General features: G+C 44.8%; 1 protein-coding gene across 2 annotated transcripts in view; it reads left to right on the top strand.

Annotated features, from left to right (window-relative positions):
* Window positions 1-20,972, top strand: part of HPRT1 (hypoxanthine phosphoribosyltransferase 1) — a 117,460-nt gene that overhangs the window by 20,171 nt on the left and 76,317 nt on the right. For both annotated transcript variants that reach the window (XM_077492611.1, XM_077492535.1), the window contains exon 2: window positions 20,477-20,583. In XM_077492611.1, coding sequence (XP_077348737.1) covers window positions 20,477-20,583 — 107 coding nt within the window. The remainder of the gene's footprint in view (window positions 1-20,476; window positions 20,584-20,972) is intronic.

Raw genomic sequence — 20,972 nt, 5'->3', positions numbered from 1 at the left:
ACCATACAGCTGTCAGGATTTTAGGGTGCTTTCACACGGGTGGCGATAAAAACAAGTGGCAGAGCTGTGGTTTTACCGCTCTAACGTTGCAGTCTGACGGACTGTACACATGCTGTGGCAGCAATGCTTTACTTGACGGGCACAGCATTTTTAACTCTGGTCGCAGATCGTGAGGCAGCGCCACCTGTCATACTTGCCCATTGAGATCTACCTCAAGCCAAACACTCGGCTCGCAGTTGCAGTGCATCCCTGCAAAGTAAAACTTTTCTTTTAGTAATAAAAAAAAAAAAGCTAATTGTTTATGGATGTAATGACATCAAACCCAAGAAACAAGAAAAAAAAAGAGATTTGTTATTTCTGCCTAAATTCACAAATATAAATAAGTTATATTGATGGTTTATTATCCGTAAATGTGCCGCAAATCACTAATGATCAGTGGTTTCTATTAGAGGTGCGCATCTTCTCTGGTCTCACGATTTGATTCCGTGATGCATCATGATTACTGCCCATGGTTTTCATCAAAAAAATTCAAGCAGTCAGAAGGACTCCATTTATTTTTTTTTATTTTTTTATCTGTTCTTTTACAACTTGAAGAGTTTCTGGCTCCCCCCAAAATACTAGAGGAGATAGTCGAAGACTGCAGACATAGCGAGGGGGAAAAAAAAGTATTTGATTCCCTGCTGATTTTGTAAGTTTGTTGGCTACTGACAAAAAAAGTGATCGGTCTATAATTTTAATGGTAGGTTTATTTGAACAGTGAAAGACAAAATAACAAAAAAATCCAGAAAAAACGCATTAAAAAAAGGTATAAATTTTAATTTTAACCACTTCAGCCCCGGACCATTTTGCTGGGTAAAGACCAGACCGCTTTTTGCGATTCGGCACTGCATCGCTTTAACTGACAATTGCGCGGTCGTGCGACATGGCTCCCAAACAAAATTGACGTTTCCCCCCCCCCACAAATAGAGCTTTCTTTTGGTGGTATTTGATCACCCCTGCGATTTTTTTTTTTTTTTTTTTTTTTTTTTTTTTTTTGGGACTGCCACATTATGGCGGACACATCAGACATTTTTGACACATTTTTGGGATCATTGTCACTTATACAGCAATCACTGCTATATAAATGCAGTGATTCCTGTGTAAATTACACTGGCAGTGAAGGGGTTAACCAGTGGGTGACAGTGTAGGGGTTAAGTGTTCCTAGAGGTGTGTTACTAACTGTTGGGGGCTGGGCTTTCATTTAGTGAACACTGATCTCTGCTCCAATCACATGGAGCAGAGATCAGCGTCACTAGTTGCTAGGCAGAACGGGGAGATGCTGTTTACAACAGCATCTCTCCGTTCAGCCAGCCCGTGAGACAATCGCAGGTATGCCCGCGGTGATCGAGTCCACGGGACCCGCGGACGGACTCACGGGGGTCCCGACCAGCACGCGAGCGCGCCGCCGGCAGGGCGGCATTGAAGATTGGATGTACCTGTACGTCAATATGCCTGCCCGTGGCATTCTGCCGACGTACATCGGCGTGAGCTGGTCGGGAACTGGTTAATGAGCGAAACGAGTATTTGATCCCCCAATCAATCTAGATTTCTGGCTCCCAGGTGTCTTCTATACAAGTAACAAGCTTAGATTAGGAGCACTTCCTTTAAGAGGGTGCTGCTAATCTCAGTTTTTACCTGTATAAAAGACACCTGTCTACAAAATCAATTAGATTCCAATTTCTCCACCACGGCCAAGACCAAAGAGCTGTCAAAGGATGTCAGGGACAAGATTGTAGACCTACACAAGGCTGGAATGGGCTACAAGATCATCACCAAGCAGCTTGGTGAGAGGGTGACAACAGTTGGTGTGATTATTCGACAATAGAAGAAATGCAAAATAACTGTCAATCTTCCTTGCTGGTGGTCCATGCAAAATCTCGCCTTGTGAAGTTTCAATGATCATGAGAATGGTGAGGAATCTGCCCAAAACTACAGGAGAATCTTGCCAATAATCTCAAGGCAGCTGGGACCATAGTCACAGAGAAAACAATTGGTAACACTACGCTTTGAAGAACTGAAATCCTGCAGTGCCCGAAAGGTCCCCCCGCCCAAGAAAGCACAGGCACGCCTGAAGTTTGCCAATGAACATCTGATTCAGAGGAGAACTGAGTGAAAGTGTTGTGGGCAGATGAAACCAAAATCAAGCTCTTTGGCATCAATTCACCAAGTTTGGAGGAGAAGGAATGCTGCCTATGACCCCAAGAACACCATCCCCACTGTCAAACATGGAGGTGGAAACATTAATCTTTTGGGGGTGCTTTTCTGCTAAGGGGACAGGACAACTTTACTGCATCAAAGGGACGATGGACAGGGCCATGTACTACCAAATCTTGGGTGTGAACCTCCTTTCCTTCAGCCAGATCATTGAAAATGGGTCATGGATGAGTATTCCAGCATGATAATGACCCAAAACACATGGCCAAGGCAACAAAGGCGTGGTTTAAGAAGAAGCACATTAAGGTCCCCAGACCTTAATCCCATAGTAAATATGTGGAGGGAGCTGAAGGTTCCACTTGCCAAACGCCGGCCTGGAAACCTTAAGGACTTGGAGAGGATCTGCAAAGAGGAGTGGGACAAAATCCCCCTGAGATGTGTGCAAACCTGGTGGCCAACTACAAGAAAAGTCTGGCCTCTGATTGCCAACAAGGGTTTTGTCACCAAGTACCAAGACATGTCTTACAAAGGGGTCAAGTACTTAAATTACTCATTAAAATGCAAACCTATTTAAAACTTTTTTGAAATGGCTTTTTCTGGATTTCTTTTGTTCTGTCTCACTGTTGAAATAAACCTACCATTGAAATTATAGACTTATCATTTCTTTGTCAGTGGACAAACATATCAAATGCTTTTTTTTTTTTTTTTCCCCTCACTGTAGCTTAAAGTGGTTGTATACTCAAATTTTTAACTTTTACCTACAGGAAAGCCTATAATAAGGCTTACCTGTAGGTAAAAAAAATATCTCCTAAACCTGTACGGTTTAGGGGATATTCCCCTCGGCATGCGCCGCTGACTGCAGCGGCGCATGCGCACAAGGGGATTCTCGGCCTGAAAATCCAGCAGTGGCCGGCCGGCCAGAATGAAATCTCCCGCGCGCATGCGCTCCGGCCACTCACAGCGCCGGAGCCGCGATACCCGGAAGAAACACAGAGGGAGCATGTCAGCTCCCTCGGTGTGGATCGGGCCAGATGTCGGGGCCTCGTTCTAAGGTAAGTATTTCATAATGAGCTAGTATGCGGTGCATACTAGCTCATTATGCCTTTTGCTTTGCAGGTTTTAAAAAAAAAAAAATGTGCGGGATTACTACCGCTGTAATGCACAATATTGGAGTCACTTTTTTTTTGTTTTTATTTTTGGGAGACCCCATTAACCAGGGTGAATAAAAACTGAAGCTTTGCACACAGATATGTAAAGCTGTTTGCGTCCATCCTGAAAGTCATGCTAAACAATATCCCCCCTTATTTTTATAAAAAAAAATAAAAAAATTCTACAACATTATGGTCTAATCCATTTTTCATGAAATTTTGTTTCTTAATGTGTTTTTCTGTTTCCTTGTAAATATCCCCTGAGGGCTCCCAAACCTCAATTTCCCCTCATTTTCATTTGTTTGGAATGAGCATTGCATGTTAGTTGCGGTCATGTGCACTACTCTATGGACACTATAAAGCCTATAGTCCATCTCGGAAAGTTAGAGATGGTGGCAACTTTTACATGCAGTGGAACCATGGAGAATGAATGTAAGTTCCTCTGACAGGAAGTCGTCTCACAACAGCAAAAACAAAGGAATTTGGAAGAGGCTGATGGCAATAGAAGATAATTTACTTGAAGTGGAGCTTTACCCTGAAGGTCATGTCATGATGCCCTGCCCCCCCTCCCCTTTTTTTTCTTTTACAATTGAATAGTACTATTTTTAACTAATTTCATGTATTTGTGCTGCAAATCGGCATGTACCACATGTTTTCAGGTCCCAAGCAAGCCCACACACAGCTGTGATGCACTGGTTCCTCCGACCATTTGTGCATGAGGGAACTCCGTACATGTACAATCGGGGAAACCCTGGACCCTTCCCATCTTTGCGCATGTGTGGAAAACATGCAAATATGGTGGCACCAGATGGGGAGAAGCTTTTACAGAGCAGGCCTGTAGTTAAGAATACATGCACCAAATGGATTCTTATTAAGTCTGAGTTTAGTGCCACTTTAATCATTTCGTGAACGCATCAAATTATTATTATTATTATTATTGTGTGGACATCCCAAAATTAGACTAATATCTTACGACTAGAATAAGACAAATGGCAGGACCAGGCAGATAATGTCTTTATTGAGTAAAGGTATTCAAATGATGAGGTCTTCTAACACTTAGGACAGCCCCCAGAGGGGAGCAATCTCTATTAAAAGACAAACAGAAGAAAAGGCGCCTCTAAGTGCATAATTAGGCATCAGCACCCGTATGCATGCATGCATGCATGTATGCATGTGTGTATGTATGTATACACACATACAGTGGGGCAAAAAAGTATTTAGTTGGCCACCAATTGTGTAAGTTCTCCCACTTAAAAAGATGAGAGGCCTGTAACTGCTGTCATAGGTATACCTCAACTATGAGAGACAAAATGTGGAAACAAATCCAGACAATCACATTCTGATTTTTGTAAGAATTTATTTGCAGATTATGGTGGAAAATAAGTATTTGGCCAATATAAAAAGTTCATCTCAATACTCTGTTATATACCCTTTGTTGGCAATGACAGAGGTCAAACATTTTCTGTAAGTCTTCACAAGGTATGTTGGCCCATTGCTCCATACAGATCTCTAGAGCAGTGATGTTTTGGGGCTGTTGCTGGGCAACATGGACTTTCAACTCTCTCCAAAGGTATTCTATGGGGTTGAGATCTGAAGACTGACTGGGCCACTTCAGGACCTTGAAATGCTTCTTACGAAGCCGCCCCTTCGTTGCCAGGGCGTTGTTTTTGGGATCGTTATGCTGAAAGAGCCAGCCACGTTTCATCTTCAATGCCCTTGCTGATGGGAGGAGGTTTGCACTCAAAATCTCACAATACATGGCCCCATTCATTCTTTCATGCACACGGATCAGTCGTCCTGTTCCCTTTGCAGAGAATCAGCCCCAAAGCATTATGTTGCCACCCCCATGCTTCACAGTAGGTATGGTGTTCTTTGGTTGCAACTCAGCATTCTCTCTCCTCCAAACACAAGTTGTGTTTCTACCAAACAGTTCTACTTTGGTTTCATCTGACCATATGGTAATACTCCTAATCCTCTTCTGGATCATCCAAATGCTCTCTAGCAAACCTCAGATGGGCCCGGACATATATTGGCTTAAGCAGGGGGACACGTCTGGCACTGCAGGATCTGAGTCCCTGGCGGCGTAGTGTGTTACTAATGGTAGCCTCTGTCACGTTGGTCCCAGCTCTCTGCAGGTCATTCACTAGGTCCCCTCGTGTGGTTCTGGGATTTTTGCTCACCGCTCTTGTGATCATTTTGACCCCACACCCCACGGGGTGAGATCTTGCGAGGAGCCCCAGATCAAGAGAGTTTATCAGTGGTCTTTGTATGTCTTTCATATTCTAATTATTGCTCCCACCGTTGATTTCTTCACACCAAGCTGCTTGCCTATTGCAGATCCAGTCTTCCCAGCCTTGTGCAGGTCTACAATTTTGTTTCTGGTGTCCTTCGACAGCTCTTTGGTCTTCACCATAGTGGAGTTTGGAGTGTGACTGTTTGAACTTATCAGTATAAAAGACACCTGTCCAGAACCTCAAACAGGTGCCATTAATACAGGTAATGAGTGGAGGACAGAGGAGCCTCTGAAAGCAGAAGATACAGGTTTGTCAGAGCCAGAAATCTTTCTTGTTTGTAGGTGACCAAATACTTATTTTCCACCATAATTTGCAAATATTCTTTAAAAAATCAGACAATGTGATTGTCTGGATTTGTTTCCACATTTTGTCTCTCATAGTTGATTTATACTTATGATGACAATTACAGGCCTCTCTCATCTTTTTAAGTGGGAGAACTTGCACAATTGGCTGACTAAATAAATACTTTTTTGCCCCACTGTATGGTCTTATATATAATAAACATTACATATTTTTAAACAGTGTGGCCCCTTTTTACATTTGCATTCCAAACAGATCTCTTTGTCAGTTTATCAGGTGGACCTGATTGGAAGGTCCATGGAGCCCTACGGGTGAATGTAAACAGACGTGTGTCCGTTAACTCCCGCATACCTCTGGGTCCGATCCGGTCCAGTAAATTTTATTTTTATTTTTTAATCAAAGGATGCAATTTGGCAGACTGGATCAGAGGTAGCCTTATGTAAATGGACAGTGGAGTCTTTATGCCCGGCTGCACTTAGAGCTCAAACGGAGTCTGCCTGTATATGCTCTGAATAAACTGAGTGGGCAAACATCTCCCATCCTCTGGAACTCCCTGCCCCGGTATATTCGATCAGCCCCTACCCTGTCCACCTTTAGGAGATTCCTGAAAACTCATGTATTCAGAGAAGCCTATCCCACACCCACCTAACTGTCCCCGAGCCACCCCGCCAAATCATTCTCTGCAGCTATTACCTTTTGTACCACCACCCCCTCCCTTTTAGAATGTAAGCTCTACAAGTAGGGCCCCCCTGTAAGTTTTGTATTGTACTGTAATTGTTGCCCCCCCCCCCCCCTCATACATTGTAAAGCGGCTGCATAAACTGGCGCTATAGAAATCGTGTATAATAACAATATTGCAGTTATTGAACACATTAGACTGGTGCAGTCAGGGACACAATGCATTCTTGCTGTTGGCTGATGTTCATACAATTTAAAAATTTACATGGACTGAAAGAAAAAATATATAAACAAATGCTACATCCAATAAAGGTTTCACCTTGTCAAGCCATTTTCCATGGGCACAATTTCTATATAAAACAAAAATTGAGAATACCAAGAAGCCATTCTATCATTCTGTATTTGCTAGAGGTAATAGTTCTGTTTAACCTTAAGGGCCGGTTCACACAGCGAGGCGCGGCGAGGCGTCTCCGACTTGCCTCGCCGCGACCTGCGGGGACCTCAGCGGCGACTTGCAGAGGACTTCTGTATAGAAGTCAATGCAAGTCGCCCCCGAAGTCGCCCAGAAGTAGTACAGGAACCTTTTTTCTGAGTCGGAGCGACTCGAGTCGCTCCTCTCAGAACGGTTCCATTGTACAGAACGGGGGCGACTTGCGGGAGCGAGGCGAGGCGAGTCGTGTCGCCTCGCCTCGCTGTGTGAACCGGCCCTTACTCCAGTGTTTACACATAAGCCCAATTTCTTGCTTATTATTGTTTATTTTTTTATAAGAAGATGTTGACCAGCATTCCAGCATGGTCATTAATATAATGCCTTTTCTGTATTCCTTTGAAATCTGTTCTGCTTTCATCCAAAGGGTGACATGAGCCTAACTCCAGTTTTTTGCGGGATTGGTTAGCCAGCAGAGAACGTAAATCGGCTGTTTGAGTAGCATGAACTGTATGTGAACATTAATGTCTTGGTGTGCATTAGAAGGGGCCCCAACTGTGCCGAAGATGCTAACAATAGAATGTACTCTACTTGTGCATTAGAAATGAACTTCAGTACAACCAGCATGTTGGATTTTTCATGCGATTTTATTGCCAGCGGCTCTAGCCCCTAGCAACAATCACACAGTGTGTTCCCTGGCAGCTATCCACATTATAGACTACAAGACATACAAGTGAAGGTTGATGGCTGCAGACTGATATGAGAGGGCCAGAGACTGCAGACCCAATATAAGAGCTGCTCAGACTGCGGACATGATGGAATAGTTGATAGAAGAAAAAATACTAGCTATGGTGCTAAATTGATCAGAGAGATGCATGAGCTTGGGAGAAGAGGGAGGAAAGAAGGGAACGGAATACTTAAAAACCTTAGAAAAACACACTGTGGATGAATGCTGCTCCTCTGAAGAGGTCTTGAAGTCTATTGCACATATAGAAATATTGAAAGGAAAGGGCACTAACATCTAAATGTGGATTTATTAAATCCAAAGTAGGAATTAAAATGCACCCTCTGCATAGAGGGGGGGGGGGGGGGGTTAAATGGCACGTCACAACAGCCAGAATGAGACCATATGTGGCGCTGTCAGATTTGCGAAGATCATCAAGGATGTGGCTGGAGATGGCAGAGCAGTGCCGGGAAGCTGGCAGTGAGGCAGACTATAACGCAAGCTGGGCCATTTTACATAGTGATGTCACAGCTGGACAATCCAAAGCTCAGCCGAAGTTTGGCCAGCCAAAGCATCCCAAAAGCTCTTCAGTGAATTGTAGCTCAACTTGCATTTCCAAATGGCTCAGCAGCTTCCTGATGTAGCTCTGCCATCTCCAGCTGCATCCCTGCCAATCTGACAGCTCCACAGATTGTCCCACACCGGCTGTTATGACCTGCTATTCAACCCTCTCTTGAGTGCATTGTAACACTTTTAATTTGGATTCAATACATAATCTGCACTTAGATGTTGGCGCCTTCCCCTTTTTATATATCCAAGAATGGTTTGAAACTGTGGACATGATACAGGAGACTGTAGGAGTAGGCAGAACATGTAACACATGTAAGAATGTCAAAACTGCTTAGCTCCGCCCAGGGGGTGGTCCCTCTGGCTGTAACCCCTCAGACTGCTTACTGCAGCTTTTTTTTTTTCTGCCTAGTGAAAAAGGACCTAGTCGCCCTGAAGGGACCATTGGTCCTGGGGACTCTTTGGAATTTTCTGCAAGATTTTGATCCTGTGATCTATCAACAGCTGGCTGGATGACAGGCTGGATAATATAGATCCTTGTAGTCGCCTCAGCCTGACCATCGAGCGTGAGCAGGCCCTAGCTACACGCTGAGTCGACCACGACATGTCTCTTCCGCTCCAGGGGCAGCTAGTGAGCTATATGCTCCAGGGCACACATATGACCAGGCCACTGCTGTCTGTGTCAGTGTGCCGTGGCCAGCAGCAACCCGTTCTGCTTGGGCAATGGGTCTGATGGAATGCCTCCAGCTCTTCAATTGGGGGACTCTCGCTCTCCCTTTGCTCTCTCCCTATCCCTGTTTTCCCTCCTCTCCCTGTGTGGGATGCTGCATGACTGGGCATGAGGTGCGGTGTGTGTGTACCTGGGCCGGAGGTCCTGGGGGGGGGGGGGGGGGTGCTCTGTACCTTGGCAGGAACGTGTCAGAACAGCACGGCTTTTCTCTCTAGGCACCTGTGACTGGACACAGAACACAGCGGTCAGCGGCAACACAGCGCGCAGCACTCGGTCAGGGTGGTGAGTCTGGTGGGGCCCCTCAGTCTGTGAGCAGCTAGGAGGGTGGGATTGTGTACCTTGTCCTAAGTCCAAGAGGGGGGCGTTTGGGACTTTAAATGAGGTACAAAAAATGTACCTCCGTCCCGGGTTCAAGTACATAAGAAGGGAATGTGGGACTTTAAATGAGGCAATTGATTTGTGGAGGTAGAGTATATAGTAAACATTTTTTTTTTTTTTTATTTCTAACACTAGTAAAAAAAAATTTTTCATATACATACATGCACACATTGTGTAAACATAATGGATACATATATGTCAGCTTGGCAGCACAAGAGAGATGGTAAACATTGATCAATGTAATACAAGGTATTTCATATTAGCAGGCATTGGTACACCATATGCAAAAGAGCTGCTATAAGATAAGTACACATACACATTATTAGTTACATAGTACTCTAAATATTGGATGTATATGGGCCAGTAAATAAGTAATGAGCCAGACTTGACTGAGCACCCCATGGAAACTCAACGCGTTTCAATGGCTATATGCCATTCATCAGGAGCTGGGTACAGAAGTAAAAGTATAAAAATGTGAAACATATATGTATGAAAAGTGAAAAACATGAGTGTTTGAAAAAATGATATATATTGATATGTGTCCTAAGTCCCCAAGTGTGGCAGATGAGGTGGGTCAGCATGGTGTCAGAAGCTGGCGCTTCTTCTCCAGACATCCCTGTTTATTTGCAACCGGCTCGCCTGCAAATGGTGCAGTGCCTATGGACACTTTGTCGGCGGTCCTGGAAACGTTCATTGCCAGGGTGGAGGCTGTGTGCAGGCGCAAGGGGGGTAAAAAACATCCCCTTCCCCCCCCCCCCCATCCTCTGGGGAAAGCTCTGATTCAGACTCTGGCCCCGTGGTGACTGGCAGCCCCTGTTCTGACGTGTCAGAGGATGCAGACCAGGACCGTTCAGACAGTGAGGATGATTTAGTGTTCGGGTCAGTGCAGGAAAAAGGGCTAGTTGGAGCACTTATTACTTCTGTGTGGGATACCCTGAAAATACAGGATGCAGCAGGATCTTCTGCTGAGGTGTCGGTCCCTTTTTGGGTCCCGTAAACTGACCCATACACCTAAGGTGTTTCCGCATTTGACTTATTTAGATACATTCATATACAAGTAATGGGGAAGCCCGCAACGGGCCTTTTCAGTCCTAAGAAGAATGGTGGTGTGTTACCCCTTTGAGGAGAGCCTCCTTAAAAAAAGGATGGCTCCTCTGGTTTTTGATCCACGGTATCCAGGTTGAATAAATTAACCATGATTCCGGTAGAAGAGACTCCTGCATTCAAGGACCCTACCGATAGGAGAGCCGAGACAGTGGCCCGGTCCATGTTTATGGTAGTGGGGTCAGCATTATGACCTGTATTGGCCATGGCCTTTGTGTTGCAGACGCTTACTGAGTGGGCAAAGTTATTGCACCGTGAATTGGAGAAGCAAGAGTCTCCCCCAGTCTGCATAGAACTAGCAGACCAGTTGGTACATGGCCTTAAGTATGTCTGTGATGCGGCCCTGGATACAGTCCCCCTGCTCTCTAGAGCATTGGTATCAGCAGTGGTGCTATGGCGCCTGATTTGGCTAAAATGCTGGTCTGCGGACCAAGCATCTAAAAAAAAAAAAAAAAAAAAAAAAAAAAGCCCTGGCGGATTTACCCTTCCTTGGTGAGAGGCTATTTGGAGCTTCACTGGACGACATTATTAAAAATGTTACAGGTGGGAAGAGTACGTTACTTCCACAGTCCAGGAAAGGAGCCACACCATAGGCAAGGGCTCTCCTTTTCCGCTCAAACGGGTTTTTCACCCGCCCGACAGATAAGATCTCCCAGTCAGACAGGGTGTCCGCTGATGAACAAAAGTAAGCCTGCGAGCAAAACTGCTACCCCATGCAGGCTTGCCCCCGCCCGGGGTGGGGGTGTCGCTTTCGGGAGTTTGCAGCTCGGTGGACCTTGCTGCTGTCTGACCAATGGGTCTGCAAACTGGTTTGATTGGGCTACAAGAGAGTTTCTTTCTTGTCCACCAGATTTTTTTTTCCTTGACGTATGTCTGTGATGCGGCCCTAGGCCCCTTCGCTCTCTAGAGCCTCAGTATCAGCAGTGGTGCTACGTCGCCTGATGTGGCTTAAATGCTGGTCTGCAGACCAGACTCTTCCAGGGGAGAGGCTATTTGGAGCCTCACTGGATGACATCATTAAGAATGTTACTGGGGGGAGGAGTACTTTGCTCCCACAATCTAAAAAGGGTAAGGAGCCACGCCGTAGGCAAGGGCCCTCCTTTTCCATTCAGAAGCGGATTTTTCGTCGGTCTGAGACGGCAGGTAAGTGTTCCTAGTCTGACAAGGTGTTCACTGATTTTGCAAGCCTGCAAGCAAATCTGTTGCCACATGAAGGTTTGCCCCCGCCCAACTCTCGGGTGGGGGGTCGCCATTCGGGAGTTTGCAACTCTGTGGACCTCCCTTCTTTCCGACCAGTGTGTCTGCAAACTGGTTTCATTAGGATACAAGAGTTTCTTTCTTGTCCGCCAAACAGATTTATTTTTTATTTTTTCCTCCAACCTTCATCTTCCGGCTCATCGGGAGGCCCTGTTTGGGGCAGTACATGACCTGCTGCAGCGTGGGGTGATAGTACCTATACCGACGCCAGAAAGGTTTCAGGGATTCTACTCCAATCTGTTTGTAGTCCCAAAGAAGGAAGGGGTCCGTCCGGTCCTGCATCTCTCGGTTCGCTCCATGGTCATTGCACTCCACCAGGGGGCTTTCTTGACTTCTTTCGACATCGAGGACGCATACTTGCATGTCCCCATATGCATCAGGCATCAGAGGTTCCTATGATTTGTGGTCGGGGAGGAGCACCATCAATTTGTAGCTCTCCCTTTTTGCCTAGCGATGGGGCCAAGGGTCTTCACCAAGGTGCTAGCCCCAATTCTGGCATTGCTAAGACAATGAGGGATCGCAATTGTGGGCTACCTGGATGACCTCCTCCTGAGAACAGCTTATTACAGCGGATTAAGGGAGAATGTGGCAATCTCAACTCTCAAACTCTCCGGCAGTTTGGTTGGGTGAACCTCCAGAAGTCTGTCGGTGCCGGTTCAACGCCTGGAGTACCTGGGCTTGATTCTTGACTCCTCAGAGGCGAGAGTCTTTGTCCCCTCAGACAAGCTGCACACTCTTCAATCTACGGGGAAGTTGTTGGTGTCCCACAGGTGGTCGTCACGTTTTTGGATGCGAGTTCTGGGTCTCATGGTAGCCACTTTCAAAGCGGTACCGTATGCTCAATTACACACTCGAGTCTTGCAGAAAGAGATCCTGTCCAGATGGGACAAATCTCTGACATCCCTGGATTATGAAATTTGGTGGCTCTGGTGGCTGAGGTCTCCGGCCCTTCAGTCCGGGAGGTCGTTTCTTCCTCTCCATTGGACGGTGATAACAACAGACGCCAGCGTGACCGGCTGGGGGGGGGGAGTTTGGGGCGTACAGGTGGCCCAGGGTTGCTGGAGGTAGGAAGAATTCCGCCTGCCTATCAATGTGCTGGAGCTTCGGGCGATCAGCTGTGTCCATCTCTGATGTTCATTGATGGACACAGCATCTAAATTTTGACCTTAGGGTTATATTGCCCCTTTAGGAGAGGACTAGGCAGAAAGTGTTAAAAACGAGGGGCGGTCCTACTGGCTATAACCCCTCACACTGCATCCAACAGCTCAGTTCGTCAAAAGCAGTACAAACACAAATAGGAGGGGTGGGTGCTGTGTCCGTCGAACTTCAGAGAAAAGGATTTTAAGGTGAGTACAAAAATCCTATTTTCTCTTTCATTCATTGATGGACACAGCATCTTCATCTTGACCTTAGGGATGTCCTCAAGCAGTCAAAGAAACGAGAAACTCCACCCATAACAACCAGAACTCCTCAACGGAGGAGTTGCGGCCAAGATTTCAGCCCTGCCTAGATGCAATCAGACGCTGGTGACATCACTTCCTGTTCCAAGGTCCATGCTGGTCAGTGTGGCGCTTCTTGGTTCCTTTGCTCCTGGAGAAACACTGTGATGCATTCCAGCCAGCTGCTCAATCCTTTCCAGCTATCTGGAACAGCGGTGGAACCCACAGAGCCATGTGGAATGCCAGGACTGCACTTTACTTTGAAGTGCATGCATCTGCTATCATAAGTGTTTTTAATCTTGCCCTATTAAAGTCATCATTTTAATACTACATTCCGGTTGGCGCCTCCCCCTCCCTGTTAACCCTTAAGGGGTTAAAAGCGCGCCGCTTAAACGGCGGTAAAGCGCCGCTAAAACTAGCAGTGCTTTACTGCTACTGCCTTAGTCTGAAAGTGTCCTTAGTGCAGCTCAAATTAAGCAATCAAAATTCTCTTTTTATAGAACTCAGATCACCAATGCAAAATTAAGCCCTATTGTGTTTTCAGTTTCCAAACTAGCACTTTGCTCCTGAATAATTGTGTCAGCTGCATGGGCCCAGTATTTATAATATCCTCCAGTGTTTTTTGTTTGCTGTAGTCCTAATCTTTTTGAGATACTTCACTGTAGGTATGGAAACCTTTTGAAGGTTACATATTTCACAGGCTGTGGCAGTGCCCTTGTGAGAGGTTGTTTTTTATTTATTTATTTTTTATTATTTAAAAACACATTTGCAGGAATGAAGATGGTGTCAGAACTGGCTAGCTCAGTGCAGAATTATTCAGATTGACGTTTGATGATATTGCTGCTAATAGCTGGTTCTAAATGGACCTTTGTGTATGTGTACTTGTATGTTGGCTGTACACAGTAGTTTTACATATTTCATTTTTTTTATACTGGATCAGAATATATCACTTTCCCGGACATGCTTCCTACTTGTGTTTGTCAAAATGGTTGTAAAGTAAAAATGTTCTTATTTTGTTGTTGTTGCTAACCAGCACTGTATGCCTATGGACACACAGCCTGGCTCAGGAATGTGTAGACACAGGGGTAGCACCCATCTTGCTAAGGAGGCACTTGTAAGAAGGAGCAGAAATCCTTGGTGGGGGGGGGGGGGGGGGACTGCCTAAGAGGAGGTAAGGGGCCACTTTTTGTAGGTAATTACATCCTTTTTTTTTATTTTTTATTTCAATACAATTTTTTTATTTTTAATATCCCTTTCACCCAAACCACATTATGACTTCTGTTTTATGATAATTTTCTTTAACCACTTCCCGACCAGCGCACGACGATGTACGTCGACAGAATGGCACGGGCAGGCATATTGGCGTACAGGTACGTCCAATATTCGATGCCGCCCTGCCATCGGGAGCGCGCCGCCGCCGGCACGCTCCCGCGCTGGTCGGGACCCCCATGAGTCCGGTTGCGGGACCCGCGGACTCGATCGCCGCGGGCATCCCCGCGATCGTCTCACGGAGCGGCCGAATGGAGGAAATGCTGTATAAACAACATTTCTCCATTCTGCCTAGCAACTAGTGACGCTGATCTCTGCTCCATGTGATTGGAGCAGAGATCAGTGTACACTAAATGAAAGCCCAACCAACCCACAGTTAGTAACACACCCCTAGGAACACTTAACCCCTACACTGCCACCCACTGGTTAACCCTTTCACTGCCAGTGTCATTTACACAGGAATCACTGCATTTATATAGCAGTGATTACTGTATAAATGACAATGGTCCCAAAAATGTCCGATGGGTCCCCCACAATGTCGCAGTCACAATAAAAATCGCAGATCGCCACCATTACTAGTAAAAAAAAAATAATAAAAAATGATTAATAAAAATGCTATAAAACTATCCCTATTTTGTAAACGCTATAACTTTTGCGCAAACCAATCAATCGCTTATTGCGATTTTTTTTTTTTTACCAAAAATATGTAGAAGAATACGTATTGGCCTAAACTGAGGGAAAAAAATGTTTTTTTATATATTTTTGGGGGATATTTATTATAACAAAAAGTAAAAAATGAGTTTTTTTTCAAAATTGTCGCTCTATTTTTGTTTATAGCGCAAAAAATAAAAACCGCAGGGGTGATCAAATACCACCAAAAGAAAGCTCTATTTGTGGGAAAAAAAGGACGTCAATTTTGTTTGGGAGCCACGTCGCACGACCGCGCAATTGTCAGTTAAAGCGACGCAGTGCCGAATCGCAAAAGTGGTCTGGTCTTTGACCAGCAAAATGGTCCGGTCTGCAAGTGGTTAACCACTTGCTTACTGGGCACTTAAACCTCCTGCCCAGACCAATTTTCAGCTTTCAGCGCTGATGCACTTTGAATGACAATTGCGCGGCCATTCAACACTGTACCCAAATGAAATTTTTATCATTTTTTTCCCACAAATAGAGCTTTCTTTTGGTGGTATTTAATTACAGTTGGGAGTTTTATTTTTTGCTAAACAAACAAAAAAAGATGCAAAATAAAAAAAAATCATGTTTAATAGTTTGTTATAAAATTTTGCAAACAGGTAATTTTTCTTCTTCATTGAAATGCGCTGATGAGGTGGCACTGGTGGGCACTGATGGGCGGCACTGATAGGCACAGTTAAGGCGACACTAATAGGCACAGATAAGGCAGTACTGATGGGCACAGATAAGGCGGCACTGATGGGCACTGACAGGTGGCACGGATGGGTGGCACAGATAGGTACCACTGATAGATGGGACTGATGGGCACTGATAGGTGGCACTGATGGGCGGCACTGATGGGCACTGGTAGATGACACTGATGGGCACGGATATGTGGCACTGAGGTGCAGCAATGTTGTTGAGGCAGATTGTGGGCACTGATGGGCGGCACTGTGGGCACTGATGGGCGGCACTGTGGGCACTGATGGGCGGCACTGTGGGCAGCACTTTTTTAATTCTCTGGGGGTTACTGGCAGGGGGCAGGTGGGCACTGATACACTGGCTGTGATCGGGACTGATGTCCCGATCACGGCCGCCGGTGATCGGCTTTTATATATATATATATATATATATATATATATATAATATTTATAATATACACTCGCACACAACTATTTATTCTTGATATGAGATTTATTCTCAGTAGTTTTGTTCACTTACAAATAAATGATTACAGCTATTTGTTCTCCTTAGATATGCCTCTGTAGAAATCATATATGAAACCTTTGATGTTGTGCAGACTTTATATTTACATGTATGATTCCACGCATTGATATATGTATGGATTTTTATACTGTCCTGTAAAACGATTTTTGTGAATAAATTTGTAATTATATTTTTTACTCATATTTTTGTCTGCCTTAAAAGTCCCGTTGTACCGGGGGGTACTGTGATCTCCTTGTTAGGGGATCTTTCTATTTACACAGTTTGGGATGTCGGCGGCAATAATATAATGACTGAAGTACCCTCGGGTGCAAGCCATTCCGGTCCTGGTGATTTAGTATTGTTAAGTTTCCCAAGTCTAATTCTAATTCTGTCCTCTGTTAGCCATGAGGGTGCTTCCTGTGATGTGTCACAAGGATAAACACTGCAGTTTTGGTTACTGAAGCCCCCAGATTCCCTCATGAAGAAGAAATTCAATACCTTTGCCATCTCCCCATCCTTTGTAACCACATGTCCTTCCTCATTCTTTATGGGGCCTTCTGGGGCTGAAGTGGTTAAGACAGCCAATAGATGATTCAATTTTCATTCCTTGCACCCATGGTGGAAGGAAAGTAAATGGCTCAATTCCCCCATCATGACAGTCCTAAATATCTACCATACGCTTTATGAGCTCCAGTCCTCGTATTCACCAACTGCATCACGGCGCAAGGGCACCCTGAATGCTCCCAGTGTTATCCCGTTTGCCATTGGAGAATTTATAACAAAAAAGACAGTTGCTTGTTAAGTAGGCTGCAGCTTGTGGCAAGACAGCACAGCTTTGTCTCTGGTTTGTAGTGAAGCAGAATCGGTTGAAATCAGTTTTCTATGTTCAACATGTTTTCCTCTGCCGGGGTTTACACAGCACTTGTGTGGTGTTCCCCAAACACAGAGCTGTGTGAGTTTACAGTGTTAGGTGTGGTGATCACAATATGACAGGATGTGTCTATACCAAAATGGCCACCTTTGGAAAACTGCTGGAGATATAGTGAGGAATATAGTTAAGGCGGATGTAAACTGTTTTGTGGTACCCAGCTAGGACACAAAGCAGCTTGGGCATAATATTTTCTGGAGACAAAACTGGAAGTTTGTTTCTGCAAAATTGTGTATTTGATGCCTTTACATATATATTATATTATAGCTGGTTTATGGGCAGTTTGCAACTAAATTGCAGTTACCAACCTGAATTCATCAGTGTTTAATTCTCTACCATTTTGCATAAGATCAGGCAGTCCCATCACTGTGAGCTGTTGCTGCCAGATGTCTGTCGGTCAGGCTAGTGCCCCCTACCATCACCCCGAAACCATTCTTTAGAGCGGCAGTCGGCTTTATTGTAATGACAACTGATGTGGCTCAGCAGCTGCTCGGCTGTTATTACTGGCAGAGGGAGGGGCTTGTCCTGCCTCTCACCCAGCCCTCCTGTCCCACCGGGAGGCCCGAGAAACCAGCTGGCACGTCCGCCGGCTGGTCAAAGACCTGAACAAAGCTGATGGTTCGCTTGGGTGGTGGATCTAGTAACCCGTAAGCAATGTCAAGACATCACTTCTCAGATTACTGGCATCTTAAAGGCACAAGTTTAAAAAAAATAAAGTATTAAAAAAACGCCGAAATTGACGTTTTGAATACTTTCAAGTGCAGAGGGGTTTGGGGTCTAATAGACCCCCGATCCCTCCATAAAGAGTACCAGTCACTGCCTAATGTTTGCATTTCTTGTGACAGCAATAACGGTGATTTAAAAAATGGACAGTTTTTTTTCTAATGTACAGAATATCGGCACACAATATCGGCCTGAGAGGTGGCCGACATCGGTATTGTATCGACACCAAAAATAGAGAACGATCGATCCCTAGTGCCAGCATGTTTCTTCACTTTCAAAAAATTCTGGAAAAAAAAGAGATCACCTTGGGGGGGCTTCTTTCCAAAAAGGAGAATTTCAAGAATTGTCTTACTATTTTTTATTTTAACACCATTAGGGAAGCAAGAGTGTTTTTTTCAAAATGTATTGGTCGTCGTCTTATTTTTTACAAAAAAAAAACAGTTATTAAATACCACCAAAAGAAAGCTTTATCTGTTTGATATAAAACTCATTTGGGTAGTGTTGCATAACAGAGTATTTGTCAGGCAAACTCGCAGCCCTGAAAAATGGTAATGAAGGGGTATTACACGCTGGTACTCAAGTAGTTAAAGTGGTTATAAACCCTTACAAACCACTTTGACCTACAGGTAAGCCTAGATTAAGGCTTACCTGTAGGTCCAAGCAATATCTCCTAAACCTATATGGTTTAGGAGATATTTGCCCGAAAACGGGCACCGCTGTCTACGGCGCATGCGGCGCAGGCGCACTGAGCGTGGCATTCTCAGCGACGGAGATGCCGCGCGTGTCGGCTCCCATGCGCATGCGCGGGAGTGACGTCATCGCCAAATGACAGCGGCGGAGCTGCGAGACCCCACCAACAAGATGGATGCGGCGGACTACAGGGGACAGCCGCGACTTCGCTGGCTCCTGTGTCAGGTAAGTGACACATAATGGACTACTATGCGATGCATAGTAGTCCATTATGCTTTGCCTTTGCAGGGAATGAAAGAGGAAGTAAACTCATCAGGGTTTACTTCCTCTTTAAAGTGGACCTTCACACATGGACAACTCTGCAAAATATTAATCTCCCCTCCTTAAAAAAATTCAGCATGTTTTTTTTTTTTTTTTTTCTTAGTAGGACAGGGAGCTAGTACTTTTTCCTGAAAGCGCTTGCTCCCACATCCTCCAGGATGATGTTGCCCTCAGTTTACCTGCAACCTCTTGTGATATCACATTGCATATCCCAGGAGGCTTCAGTACAATCTCCCCGCAGGCTGTGATCTCATTCGTGTACAGCAGGGGGCTGGCTGTGAGTGACCAAGAAGCGACAGCCTGCTCCTGAATTCACGATGGCGGCACAGAGAAGGGTAAACCCTACAAATGGGTGCAAAGAAGACTGTGCTGGACTTCATGGGTTGGCAAGTATGTGTTTTCTAAAATTCATCAGATAAAGTACTTGTAGTTGACTTTTTCTATGTAAAGGTCAAATGAAGTTCCTCTTTAAAGCATAATTCTAACCAGTAGTGTGAAATGTAATACAAGTTTTGCCAGCCACTCATTGTTTTGAAAACTTCCAGAGGTTGGTATCGGCTCTGCTCCACATAACTAATCTAATCTTAGTCTATGAATAAGCTTAGTTTTCAAAAGGAATATAAAATAATCTAGTTTTTATGATGACAGTTTTCTGGATCAGGCAGAGTAGGGAGCAGCTCTGTATGGTATCCAATCTGCTTCTACCTTTCTTTTCAAAGCTTGAAAGGACAAGCTGAAGTTAGAAGTGGATTTCCATGCACAACTGCTACTAATCCTGAATGCTCCAGTTTTAGTAAATTCCCCCCATTTAAAGTGATTGTAAAGGCTCGCTTATTATTTATTTTATTTTTTTAACAAACATGTTATACTTACTGTGCAGTTGATATTGCACAGAGCAGCTCCGATCCTCCTCTTTGCTGGTCCCTCTTTGCTGCTCCTAGTCCCTTCCTCCTTTGAGTGCCCCTCAGCCAGCAGCATGTTACAGGTTGTCACCCAAGCTGAGTCAGAGCTCCTTGTATCTATTCAGACACGGAGCCCGGTCCCCTCTCTCCCCTGATAGGCTGACTGACTTTGACAGCTGCAGGGAACCAATAGCGCCGCTGCCCTGTCTCAGCCTATCAAGAGGAGTGTACTGGATGACTGAGGGGATCATGGACATTGCTACACACAGGTTTTTTTTTTTATCTTAATGCATAGAATGCATTAAGAGAAAAAAAACCTTCTGCCTTTACATCTCTAAGTTCTGTTGATTCTCAGAGGGCGTTGTAAAGCCTGTTAAATGTTCTATGACTCCTATCCATACATCCTAGAATTATGCATGCTTTGCATAGGTTGTGGCTGCTGATTTGGGGTATTTGCATTTCACAGAACATGACCATTATTTCCTGTATTTAAACATTTGCTTATTCAAATCTGTTTCCTTTCCAGCTTGCTGACGATGAGCAAGGATATGACCTTGACCTGTTCTGTATTCCAAAGCATTATGCAGCTGACCTTGAGAAGGTATACATTCCTCATGGCCTAATAATGGACAGGTGGGTCTACACTTCTTCTTCCTTCTTTTTTTTTTTTTTTTTTCTCCTGTAGCTTTTGACACCATGAGGTAAAGGTTAGAACCTCTGGAGTTATTGCTGCTTGTGTACCTTCTGGGAGATTCACCTTGCTTCCTGTCTTAAAAAAACAGACATTAAAGGATCACTTAACCCAAGAACAAAATGTCCTTGTTTGCCGTTTGTGCTTCTTTGTTGTGTCACCTTGTCACTCAGGCTTTCCTTGGAGACTACAAATGGCTGATTAAATACATCCGCCCCAAAAAAATGCAATGTAGTTATAGATGGAGAGCATGCATGTAGACGGGATATGGGCAGGGTACACAGTGCTTTAGCAAACAAAATATCATTCAGGCTTCATTCACACTTGTTTG

This window comes from Lithobates pipiens, unplaced genomic scaffold, assembly GCF_037356315.1.
Source record: "Lithobates pipiens isolate NorthernLeopardFrog02 unplaced genomic scaffold, aLitPip1_a1.2 Scaffold_1, whole genome shotgun sequence".
NCBI lineage: Eukaryota > Metazoa > Chordata > Amphibia > Anura > Ranidae > Lithobates > Lithobates pipiens.
The sequence above is the reverse complement of the archived record's forward strand: the minus strand, read 5'-3'. Positions and strand labels throughout refer to the sequence as shown.